Source organism: Nothoprocta perdicaria, unplaced genomic scaffold (genome assembly GCF_003342845.1).
Source record: "Nothoprocta perdicaria isolate Ctin4 unplaced genomic scaffold, notPer1 scaffold_196, whole genome shotgun sequence".
Taxonomy (NCBI): Eukaryota; Metazoa; Chordata; class Aves; order Tinamiformes; family Tinamidae; genus Nothoprocta; species Nothoprocta perdicaria.
The window spans coordinates 1,441,929-1,459,580 of NW_020455160.1; the positions used below are offsets into that span (position 1 = coordinate 1,441,929).

At 43.7% G+C, this 17,652-nt stretch overlaps 1 protein-coding gene across 1 annotated transcript in view; it reads right to left on the reverse strand.

Moving 5' to 3' along the window:
* The window catches only part of MMP24 (matrix metallopeptidase 24), a 50,839-nt gene extending 39,105 nt beyond the window's left edge, over nt 1-11,734 (reverse strand). The window contains exons 1-3 of the mRNA XM_026037294.1: nt 11,540-11,734; nt 6,444-6,560; nt 3,082-3,386 (exon numbers count right to left, since the gene is read on the reverse strand). Of these exons, the coding sequence (XP_025893079.1) occupies nt 3,082-3,386; nt 6,444-6,560; nt 11,540-11,643 (526 nt within the window). The 5' untranslated portion in view covers nt 11,644-11,734. The remainder of the gene's footprint in view (nt 1-3,081; nt 3,387-6,443; nt 6,561-11,539) is intronic.
* Nucleotides 11,735-17,652: the final 5,918 nt, after the last annotated feature.

Below are 17,652 nucleotides of genomic sequence, written 5' to 3' on the forward strand. Positions count from 1 at the left end.
ATAGAATGTTTTACATGTTGATGTTTTGTGGGTGGATGTAAAGATACTGTTGTTACCTTAGGTCTATTTTAAGATTCCTATAATTTTTGAACGGATGCTGAACAACCGAAACAGTTTGTGTTTATATATGGAAAAATAAACAAGAGTGCGCTCTTCTACTGATCTACTCATAAGGTATTTTTGCTGAGAGACTTTTCCAGTTCCAGACTGAACAGCCTCTTTGCTCCCAGGACACATATCAGAAGAAAAAATGACACCATATTTGAAGAAATATTTCATATTGAAAAGGTAACGTATCTTCGCTAACACCTCATTTTCCAATGAAAAAAGGCAGGGGGTTGATTCCAGTGGAAGAAATCTCCAAACAAGAAGTTCTTTAAGATCTGCTAATAGTATTTCAAGAAAAGCACACCAGAGATGAGAACCTGCAGGTAGTGAGCTTTCCAGTGTCCAGAAAGAGGCAAACAGAAAAATAAGCTCTCCTAAAAAGCCTAGATTGCCTACTGAGGATACAGGACATTTTTACATGAACATTTGGATACAAGGACTAAAACCACAGATAAAACCAAATTTCTCATGTTTAATATTCTCACCTTTAATGCTCTGAATACTGGCTCAGAGATGGAGCCAGGCTCACCCCTGCCTTTCTCAACTCAAGAGCTTGCCATCCTTGGCAGTCCCCCAGGTGAAAGGGATAACAATGGTCTCATCACACTCCATCCCTTCACAGGTCACTTTAAAAAGAGTGTTTAAATAACTGTGCCACTGAGTTGGAACCCAAACATAGATGACAATTATTCTCTAGAATGCAAAACTCAACTCTCTCATTAATTTTCACAATAAACGAAAAAAAAAAAAAAACCAAAAAATGCTCTATCATGCCTGAAGTACTCTTCCAAGACAACAAATTTCCTCGTTATTACAAGCAACATCTGAAAGAGGAACCCACAAATTACAGTATGTAGAAAATGCCACAGATGAAGATGTTTTGCCTCCATAAAAACAGAAGTCATTCAAAACGCCCAACAGAATGCTAGCACACACCCACAAATACTAACTGCTTGTACTCACGATCCTTACCCAGCTGGCCAGAGATGACGTTTTTGGAAGAGCCACAAGGACACTTTATAAGGAAAGGCTTTTATACAAGAAAAGCCACTCTACTTGTCATGACTTCTGTCAAACACTACCTTCGACCAAAATCCCCCCCCCCCCCAAAATCCCTCAAATAATTGACACCCTATATAAGAACGGGGGTAACTAAGTGGGGGGGGAGGAGGAGGAACACCCAGAGCCGTCCCTCATGTTCTTCAAACTACCTCCTAACCTTGATAAATTTTCAGAATGATAATCATCAGAATAATGATCATTATTCTGATTAATAAAAAAATAGAAGTATTTTTTTGAGTGAAATATCACAAAAAAAAAGTCTAAACCTTCCCATCCTCCTTCCCATAAGGACCTTCTATCCCAGCCATCGGTACTCCCTAGTACCCCATGGGACCCTCACAATGCTTTCCTGGGATGATGTACCCAGCACATCAGGCACCCTCATTTCGGATGAAATCAAACAACCACTAACACCAGTATGAACTTGCACAAATGAAACACCCAAACACCCAAGCTCCAGGAAAACAGTTCTCACAAGGCAATCACTCAGTGTCTCATTCTCAACCCCGATTCTCTAGGGAAACCTATAAGCCTCCACCTTCACCACACACCTAGGAATAAAAATTTATATCCTTTAAAGGCAACAGATAACACGGAGATACTGCTGTTTTGCCCAGCGTCATCTCCCACAGTTTCTACATTATCCCCCACCCACATCCCACAGGCTGTAACCTCCTTCCCTGCTGACATCTAAGCTAATAATTTAAACCTGCTAGAGAATAATCTTTCTCACTCTCTGACAAGTTTCTTATTTCTGCTTTTCTCCAAATTAATGTTCTCTCTACTTCATACTTACCAGCTGCATTTTCTTTCCAAGATGATCTAGCTGAAAGATATCTGCTTGAAACACTTGAGGGACTTTCTCAGTTTGTGTTCTGCTTTGAAATAGTCACTTATTTCAAGCGTGAAGGTGGCTTGTATGCCTGAAGGCTCTTCTCTTTTTTTAAATCACACAGTTTGGTCTAATAAAAGATGCTACATCTGTGCACTGTGTTATTAGATATCATGGCCATACCAATATTACTATACTTTTATGAAAATATAGTGTAATATTTAAAATCAAATCATATTCAAAATAAATTTCTAGTCCATATACAATATTTGAAAATATTTTTTGAATCTGTGTTTTTCCCAATACTCTTCTGCCAACAAAAGTTGGAGTGATATTTTAATCAGTCCCCTGAAAATTTTTCTTATTACTAACTTCAATCCTTTGCAAGTCATCAGTGTCCTCAAGTTTGGAAAACAAAACAAGTTATCTAACAGCCATTAGACAGCGAGATAAATCCATCGAGACACAGAAACTCTTCATTGTTTCAGGCTTCATACTAGGAAAACAGTTCTCTGAATCGTCAGTCTTCCTTAACAAGTCAGCCAGCTCCTCTCTGTTTCTTGATGTGAGAAACTATGATCACACTTAGCTTCTGGGAAAATAAATATGGATTAAAACTACCTGGAAACTATATTATCTTCTGAGAAACAACTACTAACTACTACTCAGACATCTTTAGTTTTTCAATTTGCTGCTACTAGTTACACCTAACTCCAGTTGCCCTGAGGAATTCCATGAGATATGAAGATGAGATTTCAACAAACTGTTTCCCATTTTTTCCCCTAGAATCACGTTTTCTGCAGCAATATTGGACCAAATCTCTGAAGATTCAAAAAACCAGTTGATATCAGTACATTTCTGCTTGCTCCTGAATATTCACAAACGTTTAGCAAGGCATGCAGGATGACAAACCTACTAATAACATGATTTGTGCATTATAAGATCGAATACATATTTCATAAAACATTTGAACCACTGGTAGGAGGAGAGGACTCCACTAACCAAACACTTCCCATTTTAAAGTCTATCGGTGTGTCTACATTCAACTTATTCTTCTTTTGAAAAACCTGTACTCTTACCATCATGATTAGAATTTCCCAGGGTCCATGGCTCATCTGAATCAAAGTGAGTATCTCCTCCTATTCCTGGTCCAGGAAAGTAAGCGTGAGCTAGGAATCCACCTTCTCCATCAAACGGAGAACTGTCTCCATGGAAACCAGAAGCAAAAAATATCATAATATCTGCCTCCTTCCTGTCATTTTTAATTTCATGATAAGGGACCTCTTCAAAGGTGAGTGGTGTTACTCTCTGCCAAACATCAAATGCCTGACGAATGGCTCTCCTTGTATCAATCTCTCCAACCTTGGGGGTATAGTTGTGTACACTGTATAAATGAGAAAGAGTATTGTTTAAAGGTACATAATTCCACTCAAGACTTCTCACAATTTCAATACATAACTATTTGTACAGAGCTTCCATTTCTAGAGGATCTTCTTTTTTTCTTTCAAAAATTCCTTTGGGCATGCAAATTTTTTTGCTTTTGCAAACTAACTCTCCAACAAAACAATCGCCCTGATACGAATTCCTCTAAAGTTAACAAAAATCTTTCCAATATTCTGGTTGATCTTGCATCATTTCATAAAAGTCTGATCATCTTCCAAATTATGGTGTAGAGAGTAAAATAATTTGAAAATACTATTTTTTTCAGATTTTGTCTGAAAATATCATGCTAAAATGAAAACCAGAGTATGAAAAAAAATGAAATTATTTATGAGAAACAAATGTATCAGTAAACTGCATAACCTTATTTATGTGAATAATTCCATCCTAAGAGCTCATGGATGAGTGATGCAGTCGTGTGCCACTGCATGGCAGTAGATGAGTTAATTATCAAATTAGTTTCACTGAAGTTTAACTGAAATTCTCTATAAGCTTTTTAAGCTAAAGTATTCACAAGGATTCTGTGCGCAGGTAATATGCTCAGAACCTACTAAACTTGGGTAATACAAAATATTTACGTCATGGAAACTGCTTTCAGTCTTTATTGCAAACACCTGACAATATCATAACTCACAAATAGGAGACTCTGTAATACATTTAATGGTAAACTGAGACACCACTAATTGTAGCATTGCAAATATTGAAAATAGAAAGTCAAGCAACTCTCAATTTGGAAATGGCAGAAGTGAAGCTGGTAAAGCTTAGTGAGGTTCTGCATGCACAGTAAGTTATTTTTTAATTATACCCTTGTTTTTCCTAAAATCTAGAAAAGATCTGAAGAAAGGTTTGACTGCTTGTCTGTCACATGTATAGGTGGCCATTAATAGTTAGAATTAAAAGAATGATTACTGGCAAAAGCTTTGAATTAGTCCTGAGAAGTAAGCATAATATCTGTTCTCTGGTGAGCACCATAGCTGTCTGGGACAACAGTGAAGCAAGCGGACCTGTCTCTGGAGAAACAACTGCTCTTAGACTATTACAGCAGGTCAGCAAGAGCAACCAAGGGCTTCCTGGTAGTGAATGGTTAAATTGCAAGGCAACTAAGAAGGTACAACTGCAACTCAGTTACAAAGCACAGTCTAGTATACTCAGCACAAAGACTTCAAAGAAGTAGGAAGATTTCCACAAAGCCAAGTTGCAAACCTAGTCATCTCAGCTACCTCAGGGCTTGTGCACTAGCGACTTTCTTCGCATAAAGGTGCACTGAAATAATGCTCCACACTGCCAAAATGATGGCGATTCAGTGCCTCACTTCCAGCAAAACAGATTCAGGAGCATCAGCAGAGTCTATTACTCTTCAGAAATCAGAAGTACTGACATAGGCAATATGCATGCAAATGCTGCTTATTGAGACATGAAGCAGAGATCCTAACAGACCCAAGAAAAGAAAATGGAGCACAAAAGATTCATCTTCTCTTCAGATTCTATGAAAAATACTTGCTAAGACTGTTCAGATGGGTGCTTTGCAGGATCTGAAAAACCCTGCCTGCATACGTAAATTAGGGATGATATTCCCATTCTGAAAGCTAAACTCCACACTTGCAGGCAAAGATCTTGCTAGTCCTTGTAGGACACATATACAGAATGCTGCATTGGAAATTGCTCTCCTATATACGATACAGGAGCATCTCAAGCTCCACAGAACTGATTTGTGAACTTTGCCGGCTCAGCAGGTCAGCAGTGTATTCCGAAAATGTTTCCAAGCATCTTCCTTATAAAGGAGGGATCTGTGAGAATTGTCACAGGTGGTCTGGAGGAAAGGAATGGGTTGCTTTCACAGGTATTAGCTGAGCCCTCCCAGTAGTCAGAGAAGCAGCCAATTTCCAAGGGAATATCATTTCCCTATAAGAACTTAATATAAATAGACTAAAGCAAAGTCTGCATGCTTTAGATACAATCTGGTATGCGGCAGCATGGAGGTGCATGGGGTCGTACAGTCTAAGGCCTTTATCAAGTCCATTTGCCATCAGTCTGGCCTTTACAGCTTCATATAGGAGCTAGTAACTATGAGCCCTGTACTCACGGTTCAGCTGACTGTTTCTTCCTCCATGCAGAGATTTTGTGGCCACAAACAGAAAAAAACTCTAAAGAAAACAACATCTGCAGTTCTAAAAGAGTGGAGGGAAAAAAGTCGGGAGGTCCACACACTGATAGCACTAGCTGTGGAACGCAACCATAAGAAAAAGTAAAACTAAAAAAGAATACTCGTGTAAGGTACATGTGGAAAGGTCTTTTCCTGCAGAGACAGAAGTATGACTAGCTATATGCAAAGGCCATGATGACCCCATCTGTACTGTCATGCCCAGCTTTGGTTACCCTGCTCAAGAATTCCTTCATACTGGAACAAATGCAGAGAAGTGCTACTAAGATAAACAGGAGAATCAAGAGTCCATCAAAGAAGAAGATGCTGAAAGTGCCAGGCCTGTTTCACTTAACAAAAGGGAAGTCTGAGAAGGAATCTGGTTGTTGTCTAAAAACACTGCTTGAACACCACGGGGGAAAAAAATGATTAAACTTGCTGGCTGCAGAAGAACAAGAAAAAGAGTGTATAAAGAGATCAGGTAGGATCCTAGACTGCAAATGAGTAGGCCTAGAAGATGTAAGTATAAAATCACACCAGAATCTGGATTAAAAAAAAAAAAACAAAAAAAACCCCTTAACAGTTAATAAAATAACTGGTCTGATTTCTGAAAGTGATTAGATGATAGATGATCATATCCCCAGTGACTTCTTTTCCAGCACTGAGTTGCTTTCTAATTGAGAATATACTTAGATATTTCAGTGCTCTGAAAAATTTCCCCGCTGTAGTGTATTTCAGTTCTTGAAAACATTCAAGGGAAAAAATACTTTTTATATCTCATTACAAAAAAAAAAAAACAAAAGAAAAAATAGTGACTATGTTTTTGTAACTAAAAGTCGGGGTATGGGGATGGAGATATACCTGTAGGTTATATGCTTCTGCCTCCATTTTTGTCCAGTTAGTGCATATCGCTTATTCCTCCGGTTATGGCCTAAGTGAGGATGATCTGGGACTCCACATCGAGGCTTCTTCATCCATCTAGAAATTTAAAAAGAATGTTCACTAAAAGTTTGGAAAAGAAATTCAAAACAACTAAGGGTGCGACTGCAAAATGTCCTGGAAATGACTAATATGGAAACCAAGGACTTAGTCCTTCTTTGATGGAGTTTATTCTCTTTGCACAGGACTGAAAACACTCCTTCTGCTGGCAATCTATACATCTCAGCATACAAAAATGCCTCTCTTTCTTTTCCCCAACATATAGATAACAGAAAAAGTAGCCCTTGTTTTGTACAATAGCTTAATGATGATAATACCACAAAAGACCCTCATTCACTTCTGTGTGCAGCACAATCAATCTCTTTTATCAACTCTCCATTTACTACAGTACTGCTGTGCCAGTAGGTTTTAAAAAAAAAAAAAAAAAGCAAGAACAAAACAACCAAAACAACCTCCTAATCACTGTTAGTCAAGAGTAAACAGGATTCTCCAATTCAATTAATAAGACTTCCATCTGTAACCACAAAAACAGATCTCTCGAACTGGTGGGTCACAGTCCTCAAATTCCCTTAGGTCCTCCCTTATACTCCCCCTACTCTTCTGATGTCACTCACTGATAAAGGACACTCTTGCCACTATGTCCAAGTTGAACCAAGAGAGCGAAGGACGCTGTTCCTTGAAGAACTACCTATGCGCTATTATCATAGACAATCGTGCCTCCTTCCTTTCTTTCAAGTCTGACAAATCTTTCTTGCTTGCAATAGCTTGACAAGGGGAAAAAAAAATTACTCAGAACACTATCCTGCTTGCTGGTTAGGGCAGGCTTCAGAAAAGGTGGTAGACATCAAATCTTCTCCCCTGCCTTCAGCAGAGCTTCAACTTTATAGCTGCAAAGACTCATTCCTAGAAAGAAACTTTCCCCCAAACAGCCTAAGAACAACATTCATTCCAGTATAAGTTTGTGTTCCCAGCTCAGGCAGCAAATGGTTTGCCTCAACTTTGTCAAGTTCCACATTTAAAAATTCCTGGTGCTTACAAAAAGCACTCCTTTCTAGCCCATTCAAATGAGAACTTTCCCATATGATAGCTATTTCCAAGTATGGTCCTGGAAAATAACGCTTGACTCAAAGAAAACGGGGTAATACTCCCAGATTCAGAAGAAATATCTTTGAAGATCCTCATACACAAAAGCCTTATAGGAAAAGAAAGTGCAGTGATGAATGCTGTCTCTCACCTCTAGAAAGAAAGATCTCCAAGTTGGGATGGGTCTGGGTCCCACTGGTCTCCTGAATCAATTTGCTATGCCATCTTCCCCACGTCTTCTGAATTGCCTATTTTCCAAGACACTTCCGCAACACTCAAGAAGACACACAGCTATTGTCCTTACTTTAATTTCAGTGCTCCTTCCCCGGCATATCTTCGTAAATATTTCCACTTTTAATAAACATTTTTATTATCTGGGTACGGTGTTTTGTTTATCCAGTCCTTCCTCCTTCCATCTATCTTCCCTGTTTAGAGACTCCCTGTGATGGCTTTGCGCATTTGGTGAGCTCTATATTTTCATGCCCTGTTAACATCTGTGCTTCATTCTGCAGGGGCCATCACTTTTGAGTGGTCCAACCTCTTTCTCACAAAAGGTCTTTGCCTTCCTCAAAAGCTTCTTTCTCCTTATACCTCAAACAGTGGCTAAGCATGAAGGTCAGGTAGCCGAAAACACAAAATGTTCTCAAAATGACATCACTTCTCTTGGGGAAACCGGTAGGGTGTCCTCAGCTTCTGGCAACAACAGCATGGCAATCTGAGAATGTAGAGTCCTTTAAGGATTTGTTTCTAGTGTTTCCCTGGTGGGAGCCTATAGCCAGACGATAAGCTAGAATATAAATGCAGTTGCAAAAGAGGAAAACAAAACAGCAAAAAGGAAGAAAGCTTACAGATAGAGCTTTTAATTTGGGGGAGAGGAGGAAGGAGAGGGGTGAGCAGGGACGTGAATAACAGTTGACTGAAGACAAGAAAGGTGTCTTTCTTGGCCTCTCTTTACTCCCTTGGTTCACCGTGAAGGCTATATGCTTATCAGGGCCATGCTTGCCAATGCTGTTCAGATTGATGCAGACACTGAGACTAGGGAGAGACAGACATTCCCTGCATAGACTTCAGGAATTTAATACACATGTCTAAATAAAGCTGAGCCAAGATAAAAGACAAAGACATTGACATTGCCAGGAAGCCTGTGCATGTTCACGCAGGCCCCATCCAAAGCCTGAAAAAACAGCCAGGAATGCTATCCATACCCTGAAAAAAACACATCCTGAAAACAGTGTATGTGCATCACACTGCTTGGGGTCTTAAACGGCAAGTGGGAGCATATGAATGATTTGATGCACTTTCCAGGACCATCTTAAAACTTTCCTAAGAGCCTGGAGGGCCCTGACTAGTTCACTGCTGTTGATGGTCTCATTGCGTGCTCCTAGTGGAGCAATAGGACATGGGAATTATTCTCCCTCAGGGCTTTACATTTGTCCTTGTTGAACTTCATGAGGTCCTCATTAGCCCTTTTTTTCCAGCCTGTACAATAACCTTCTATGTAACAATCATGCCATGCACCTTATGAAGTGCTCTGCCAAGCATCTGCTGTCATCTATGAACTTCCTGAAGGTTGGTTCCATCCCCTCATCAATTAATGAAGACACTGGATAGTACTAATTCACATATCAACCCCTGAAAAATGATACCAGAAATCAGTCACTAGTGGAACTTTGAATGGCTTTCAACTACTTTTTCAGGCTAAGACTCCAGCCACTTTTCTACCTTCACTTTGGAACCACTGAGCCAACCAGAACACTACACTTCGACTTCATTCTGGCAAGTAAATCTTCAAAGAACTGAGAAAGAAATCAGACCCTTCTGAGAAAATATTTCAAAACAGATAGAACTAAGACTCAAGAAGGGGAAATAAACTGGCAGACATGTAAAGTAGTGCATTCTGTAAAACTTTGCTATTTCTAGGGACCGCACTTGTAGAAGAACAGGCACATGGAGCTACCCTGACGTAGACAGTGCAAGAATTAGATGATTCTGTCCTCCTAAACACATCATAATAGTAAAAGATATTTTATCATATTTTTAATATTATTCTACAGGTGGGAGAAAGGTAAGAAGAAAATGGTACAATACAGACACGGATGCATAAACAAATCACCAGGATTTTACAGGACAGTGCTATCGACACTATTAATAAACTGCCAAGTCAACATCGATATATGCAATATGGACAAACACTACACGCACTTTTCTAACAGCTCTGCTATATTGTCTCACAGGGGACTTGTTTGCACAAAATCAATTTCCATCCAATGATTAGCTCCAAGATATCCAAACCAATTTCAACTGCACAGACACTGAACAACTGTGAATTCCCTCAGGGATTATTACATTTCCTGCTCTTGCCCCAGCTCCATGGCCATGTAAGTATGCCAGGCTGGACACGTCCACTCTAGAAGCAAACTGCAGTAACAGCACTCCGGGGCTTAGGACTTCCTGGGTCAAGGCTTCCCTGGGATGAGGATTTTCATGGCTGCTAATCAATATACTCTACACATCTCTGCCCAATTCCTGCTTCAGCTCCCATTATACTTCTGTCTGTTTGAACCCCAATATTCTGTCACTGCAAGCTCCACAATGCAACCACACATTGTTTAAAACCAACTTTATTAGCTGGATACAGTAAGGGAACACCCAGTTTGTCAAGCCTCTGTGCTAATGTCAAGCTGAGATAAGGATCTTAGGACCTTATCAGGATCACCTTTCCAAAACAACTTTTTTTCCTTAGCTCTGTGGGCTTAAAAAAAAAAAGAAAAGGGGTGGATCGGACGATCTCCAAAGGTCCCTGTGCACAGGCACCATTCTGTGATATGTAAAGCTACAACAACACTGACTGTTTAACAGATATGAACTTTAGCGTTGGTGATCACAGCTGAAGCAGGTCCCCTAAGCAGCATGGTCCCAACACGGGCCTGGTCTTATTGCCATTGCCTCTGGGCTTAAGAAAAGGAGCATTCCAAAGCTGTGGTATCAATGCAGAATAGGTCTCAGTTGGAAAATGCCAGCTCTTAAAAGCATTTCACACACCTTTGAAAAGCAAAGGTATCATCCTCTGTATCCGTCAATGGAGAACAAGCAGCTTCTCATGCAAGCCAAGTGAGAGGATAGTACATTTACTGGAGATGTGCCTCCAGTCCAGGATGATTCTCCAAAATACACTTCTGGCTTTGGTTTCTCCTCACTGCTCCAGAGCATCAGGAGACAGCTTCAGCTGACACAACACACCCAGTCATCAAACAAGAAGCAGGTCAAGCAGCATCTACAAACACCACCTCAACACTGCATTTCCCAAGCAGACAGGAGGCAACAGCCTCCCAGGAACCAAGGGCAGTATCGAGGGGCTGCTCCCATCACAAGGAACAAATAACATGCAGTCAGTAAACAACACATGGCTTCTCATGTCCAACAAATGGCATGTATTTGACACCTACAGCAGCCTTGCCTATCCTCATCCAGGGACCTCTACAACTAACCAGCAGGAAGGGTGTTCACTTACTACTCTAGATCTTGACAGAAAGCACTGATACAGGCCACAGCCCCAATTCCTTAAGACAGACTTTTTGAGAAGCCATTTCTGGAACCAGGATTTCACCTAAGTGCAGGCAAAGATGTTAAGAAACACAGTCCTTGTTTCACCCTTCACACATGTACCAGAAAGGGAGATCTACATACAAAGATTTACCTTTAACAAAAGCTTCTCCTAACATCTGCAAACATTACTCCTGGCAAAAAGATGAAGCTGGATTTTACTCATGTGTTTTGTTTAGGGGCACCCTTTCAAAGTCTTTAAAACTTTTGTGACCAGCTGAGTTAGTTACATAAAACATTCCTAAGGGTTTCTGCCACCAGCAATAAGAACTCAGGTCATTTTAGAAGGTATCTAAATAGGAAAAGACAAAAATATCCTATGTTAATCTTACTCAATAGTTGTTGGATCCAAAACTCCTGTCACTGGGATCCCATAAAACTGCTGCATAGTGGCCACTGCAGACTGCATGGCTTTGCTCGACTGCAAGGCAGGCATCTGACTGTCAGATGGAAGCAAATAGCCGTAAGTTTTCAACCAACCCTGAAAAACAAAGAAGCAGAGCACAAGAAGCTGCACAGTCAGTTGTAAAGTCCACAGATAAGAGTATTTCTTCCCAAGCAAAATAAGAAGTTCATGTCACCTGTCTGGACAGGTACCAGTTACAAATGGCTGCAATGCCCACCAAGTAACTGTGGCAGATGTACATTTGCTCTGTACAAAGGTATACAAAGCAACTAAGAAACTCTGTCTTGGGTGCAATGGAACCTCTCACTTGTCCGAGACCTCCTCTGCATCCTGTCACCCAGAGCCTTGTCCAGCCCCACAGCGGAAAAGCCACCAAATCCCCCTGCCACCTACAAAGCTCTGTCCTGTGCTCCGCAATGGGGCAAAACACGGGGCTCCCTCGTTTAATACTTCGTACTTAGACTGGGGGCACCAAAGCCACTCAGGTCCTGTATGGACATGGGCCCAGCACAGCAGCACGGAAGAGTCGAGCAGCTGCCGCCGACTGGGCTGGCGGCAGTGGGGAGAGCACCGTAACGCTGGGTGCGACCCGGCCCGCCTCAGCACCGCGCAGCCGCCTGGGCCGCCACCGTCCGCCGCCCCGGCCTCCCCTCCCCGCGCCAGGGCGCAGCGAACGGACCCACCCGGCCGGTGGTGGGGTCGCTGTGGGCGGCGGCGCGGAGCATCGCGCAGATCAGCGGCAGCAGCGAACGCGCTGCGGGCAGGCCCCGAGCCCGGGGCTGCCTGGGCGCCATGGCAGCGCGCGGGGCTGCGGCCCGGCGGCTGCGCGGCGCGGACACGCCGGAAGGGGCGGGCGAGCAGCAACGGCAACGCCTCCTTCCCCACCATGAGCCCGTCGGAACTTCTGGGCCTCCAAGGGACTCGTAGCGGTCTGGGCATTTGCTCGGCGCCGTGTGGCCCCTCTCCTTGGGACTTCTGTCCTCGGGAGCCCCTGGCGCAGGAGGCAAGCTGAGCCCCTTCCTCGTACCGGCAGTTAGTCCTAACCTGCCCGCAAAACCCGAGAGCAACCTTTGCTGAATTCTTTTGGAGAGACGAGGTGGTCGCAGCACTGGGAAAAGCCACCAGCTCTGGCCCTTGTTGGCATCACCATCCTCAGCCTGCAAGTGCAAGGGTCTCCTTTAGCAAGAGAAGTACTCTGTGCAGTGTTCATGGCCAGCCTGGTGCATGGAGAGACTTCACAGAATCACAGAATGGTTGAGTTTGCAAAGGACTTCTAGAGATGATCTAGTCCAACACCCCAGCTCAAGCAGGGCACCTAAAGCACATAGCACAAGCTCACATCCAGACAGGTTTGGAAAATCTCCAGAGAAGGGGTCTCCACAGCCTCTCTGGGACCTCTCAGGGTAGCCTGTTCCAGTTCTCTCTCAGCCTTACAGTAAAGAAATTCTTCCTCGTATGTAGATGGAACTTACTGATTTTCAATTTGTACCCATTATTCCTTGTCCTGTTGCTGGCTGCTACCAAGAAGAGTTTGGCCCCATTCTTTATGGCCTTTACATTCTGCCCTCGGGTATTTGCACATGAAGATCCCCTCTCAGTCTTCTCCAGGCTAAACGGGCCCAGCTCACTTAGTCTTTCCCCATAAGATACATGCTTGAGTCCCTTAATCATGGTTGTCACACTATGCTAGGCCCTCTGTAGAAGTTCTACTTCCCTCTTGTCCTGGGGAGCCCAGAACTGCACACAATACTCCTGGTGCAGCCTCACCAGAGCTGAGCAGGCACTCCTCCTAATGCAGAAGTGTGGCCATTGGCCTTTTTGGCCATGAGGGCACATTACTGCCTCATGGTTAGCTTCCTGTCAACCAGGACTCCCAAATCCCTCTCCACAGAGCTACTTTCCTGCAGGTGAACCCCTAATCTGTACTGGTGTCTGGGTTGCTAGAGCAGCAGCTTTTCCAGCCTAGTATGCTGTATGCTGAATGGGTATTCCGTTTGCCCCCAGACTCCCAAAGCCCTCCATTTGTCTTTTCATGGTCTGCAAAGCTACCACCTTGCCTCTTCATAAGCCTCCAAGACCTCCATTTGTCAGCGTGTCTTTTCCACAAGACCTCACCTTTCAGTATCACCCAGACCTCTCTATATGCTTTCACGGGCACCTAGATGTCCCCATGTGCCCTTCAGATCACCCTACGGCCTCAAAGTGCATTTTGGCGAAACCTGGGGCCGTGACTCGACTGTGGCGATCCTCCCCAGGAAAAAGGGCACCATGGGCAAGGGGATGATAACTACAAAGTGAGCAGAACAGCCTGATCAGCGGTGTCCCCTGGACATGGCTGTGGCTACTGATTTACAGGCTTGGATGCTGTGCTTGGTGCCTAGAAAAGTCTAAGAGCTCAGCCCAGGCATGAACTCTTCAAGAGTTCGGTTATTCTTGGTATTGACCTCTCCAGCAAGCCAAGTGCAGGCCAGGGATGTGGGCTGGCCTGGGGTGTCCTGGCAGTAGCAGAACAGCAGCACAATGCAACAATGTGGAATGGTTCTGAGAGTGCCGATTGCTGGGATACCAGCTGAAGTGGCTGGAAGTAGGTGCTGCTGGAGCAAGTGATGCCAGTGAAGGACCACAGCTCCAGAACGGCTCCTGAAAGGGATCATGGAGCACTATCTCACTGCTGGTCTCCGAAATATAGATGGACTGCTGAGTGCAAAGGAGAAGAGAGGCGAGGTATGTGCTCGGCAGGCAGAGAAGGTGCAACTTGGGAACTGGTGGCCATGCAGGCCTGCTCTGGGACAAAGGAGTATGGAGGAGAGTGAGTGACAGGTATAGGGTGAAATCAGTGCAGGTCCTCCGAAGTCCTGTCTGTCTGCCCTCCTGGGTCCCACTTCAGCAGGCAGGAGGTTGCTGTGCAAGGAAATTGAGTTTAGTTTACAAGGACTGGATTTTAGGGAAGAAGGTGATGAAGCAGTGCCTGGCTTTTGAATAGGCCACTCTTTGCAGTATCTCTGTTTGGAGTCTTCAAAGAGCATTTCTGGTAAGTGCTGTGCAAGAAGGCTCTTGAAATCGTGGCCTGAATGCCTACGAATGTCTTTGTCTTTCCAGCCTGGGCACAGAAGACAGCATATGGTAGTAGGGTGCACTGAGCTGCTGGACATCCCACTCGGGACCAAAATCCCTTTGCTGCCTGGCTCCAATCCTGTCTTCTACCGGACCAAGCTGGGAGAAAAGGTAAAAGCAGCAGAAAGGAGTCAGGAAAGTTCTTTTTCATTGTCAGCTTGCCCAGATAGATAGAACAGCTTAGAGAAGAATTCAGAGGGGGTAATAATGAAGAAATCATTATTATCAGAGAGATTCAAAACTTGTGCTTTATTCCTCTGTATTGTCAATACCTGAGTCTATACTAGGGAAATGTATTAAGGACCTTTTTACTGTAGGCTTGGATACATTGTTCCCCACACAGATACAACCTAGATGCAAAGTTAGCCAACATGCTCCTTAGGAGTGCCTAACTCTGAAGAGTCTGCTCACAGTGGTTTAGAGATTTGCTAATTTGAAGCATCAGGACAGAAAAAAAAAAGTGGTCTGGAAATTTCCTGCCTTGCTTCCTGCTTGACTTGGATGCTCCTTTGCTGGGTGGCAGTGGGGGGATGGGGAGGGGCAGATATTCTCCTGTTTTCTGTCTACACTGCTCTGGCCCTGCAGTCTGTGGTATTTTTTTATGACCTCAGAGTGATGGGACAGATTTTGGTATCAGCTATTCAAACTCACTTTCTATTTTCACAAGTGCTGTTTTGTGGTTCTCCTGATAACAACCTTATTTTTCAATCACAGGGACTTTCCAAAGGAAAGATTGACCATAGGGAGATGCAGGCTGTCTGGCAAACTCCTTAGAGCTTGGATGCAGGAAAGGACCACTGAATTTTAGTGGAGAAATGGGACATCTTTTCAAATGGCCCTGTAAATAGATCCTTATTTTCATGCTATAACAGTAGATAACCCCAAGACTGAAGCTGAAGCAGAGCCAGGAATTACCCGAAAGCTCAGAGGTTTGAAAACACTACCCTATGCGTTGAGGAAGCTCTGAAGTGTCTTTGTCTCTTTCTTTGTCCTTCCTACCCTGCTCACACAGAGGAAAATTTATTTTACAGCTTCACCAGTCATCTGGTTATTTTACTTTGGGAGATCCACACTGCCGCTTACTAAGCAATGAGTACAACAGTCTGCATGACCCTCATTTGCAGGCCTACCACAGCCGCAAAGACAACCTGCGCAGACTGCGGAGAGGAGGCTACATCACTAGTGATGGCAAAGTAGGTTGTCCCTCAGAGTGAGGAGAGTTTCCATGGGAAGGAGAGGCTGCCAGAGCATTTGCTGCAGCCTTCCCTTGCGGGTGAGAGCCAAGCCCCCTGGCACTGTGCAGGGCTGGGGGCACAGCGGAGCATCTCCCACTGGTCTGTGCTGTGAGGGAAAGGCAGGTGATGTAGTCAAGAGGACAAGCCTTGGTGATGTCTCTCCATAGGTTGTTTGCAGTCTGCGGGAGTTCAATGAGTACAGACAATATCTGACCATGCTCAGGATAGAGGCTGACAAAATGTACCGGCAAGAACAAGTAGGTAAAACTCAGGGTTCCCAAGTACACTTCATGGTTCTGAAGGCTGGGACTTTATTTATTTTCTCTCAGCAAGACATGAAGTAAAGTAGCAGCAAGTGCTGTGCTGGCACACCAGACATTGTGGCTTAGAAATATGCACCTGGCTCTGGGTTGAGATGGCACAGGAGTGGGGACAGGCAGGAAAGTCATCCCCAAGCCCGTAGAGTGCTGAGGAAAGTATTTCTTTACCCGCCACACGCCCTCCCAGTTTGTGGCTGAAGTAAAGTGCTGCTGCTCAGGAATGAGGAACATGCATGAATCCTCTTCATGCAGGTTTGTGAGAGCATTTTGAGGCAAAGACAATCTAAAATCTGGTGTTAACTTTCAGAAAATGCTTCATCGACAGCTGGCAAAATTAAAGGATGCCCCTGAACTGCCAAAAGGGATGGACATTTCTCGCCTCCGAGAGTGGCTGCTGCGGGAGCAAAGAGAGAGTTTGAGAGACAGAGAGAGGGAGATGCGGGAAAGGTAAGAGACAGGACAGGATGCTCATTGTGCATAGTGTTGCCATCCATGTTTGGAACCTGGCCCATGAGCTGGAAGCTGTTTGGGACATATGAGCCAGGAATTCCAGAGCAGGGTGAGGGCTGTGGCTGAGCAGAGAATGGCCTGGGCAAGACAATTCCAGTTGCTATGTTTCAGCCATCTCTGTCTTTAAAGGTTTCTTGACATGATTGCACAAAGGATGGAGAAGCTTGTGGCTCTTGAAAAAGAGAAACATCTCCTCCGTCAGGCTGAGCGAGAACAGCAGCATCTGCGAAAGAAGAGACAACCAGGCACCCAGAGCAGCTCAAGTAAGCCAAGACACTGAGCTTGCACATTAGAAAGGAATGCACAATAGTAGCACGAGTTACACAGTACTCACAGATTTACATAATTATATCAATAGCACTCAATGTGTTTACTGTCAAGTGTGAAACAAGTTCCTCATGCTTGCTGATGATAAAAATCTGCATAACTCGTAGCAGTTCCATCTTTTGTTAGGTGTACATTCAGGCAAATACTCTTCTGAATGTTGTTTGTAGACTCTTCCATTCGTACTCTCAAAGCAGGATAGTCTCAATTAGCCCTGTGACCAACATACTTTGCCATGGAGAACATACACAAATGGGAATTTTACCTGTATTCCATATAGAATGTGAACCAAGCAGTCAGCCTTCAGTTGCTGGCAAGAAGAACAGAAGACTTCTGCGTACTTCAGTGGTCTGCCAGGAGGCCTTGGAGGTCATGGCTGATGGCACAAGCCAAAGCACCTCATCTCAGAAAAAAGACACTACTCAGAAAGCTGTCAAACGAAGACTTGTGAGTAGGAGCTGAGTGTATGTGGTAACCACCTCTTTGCAGTAGTGTTTTGGTACTCAGGACTTCTGGGAGGGTATTGTAACATACAG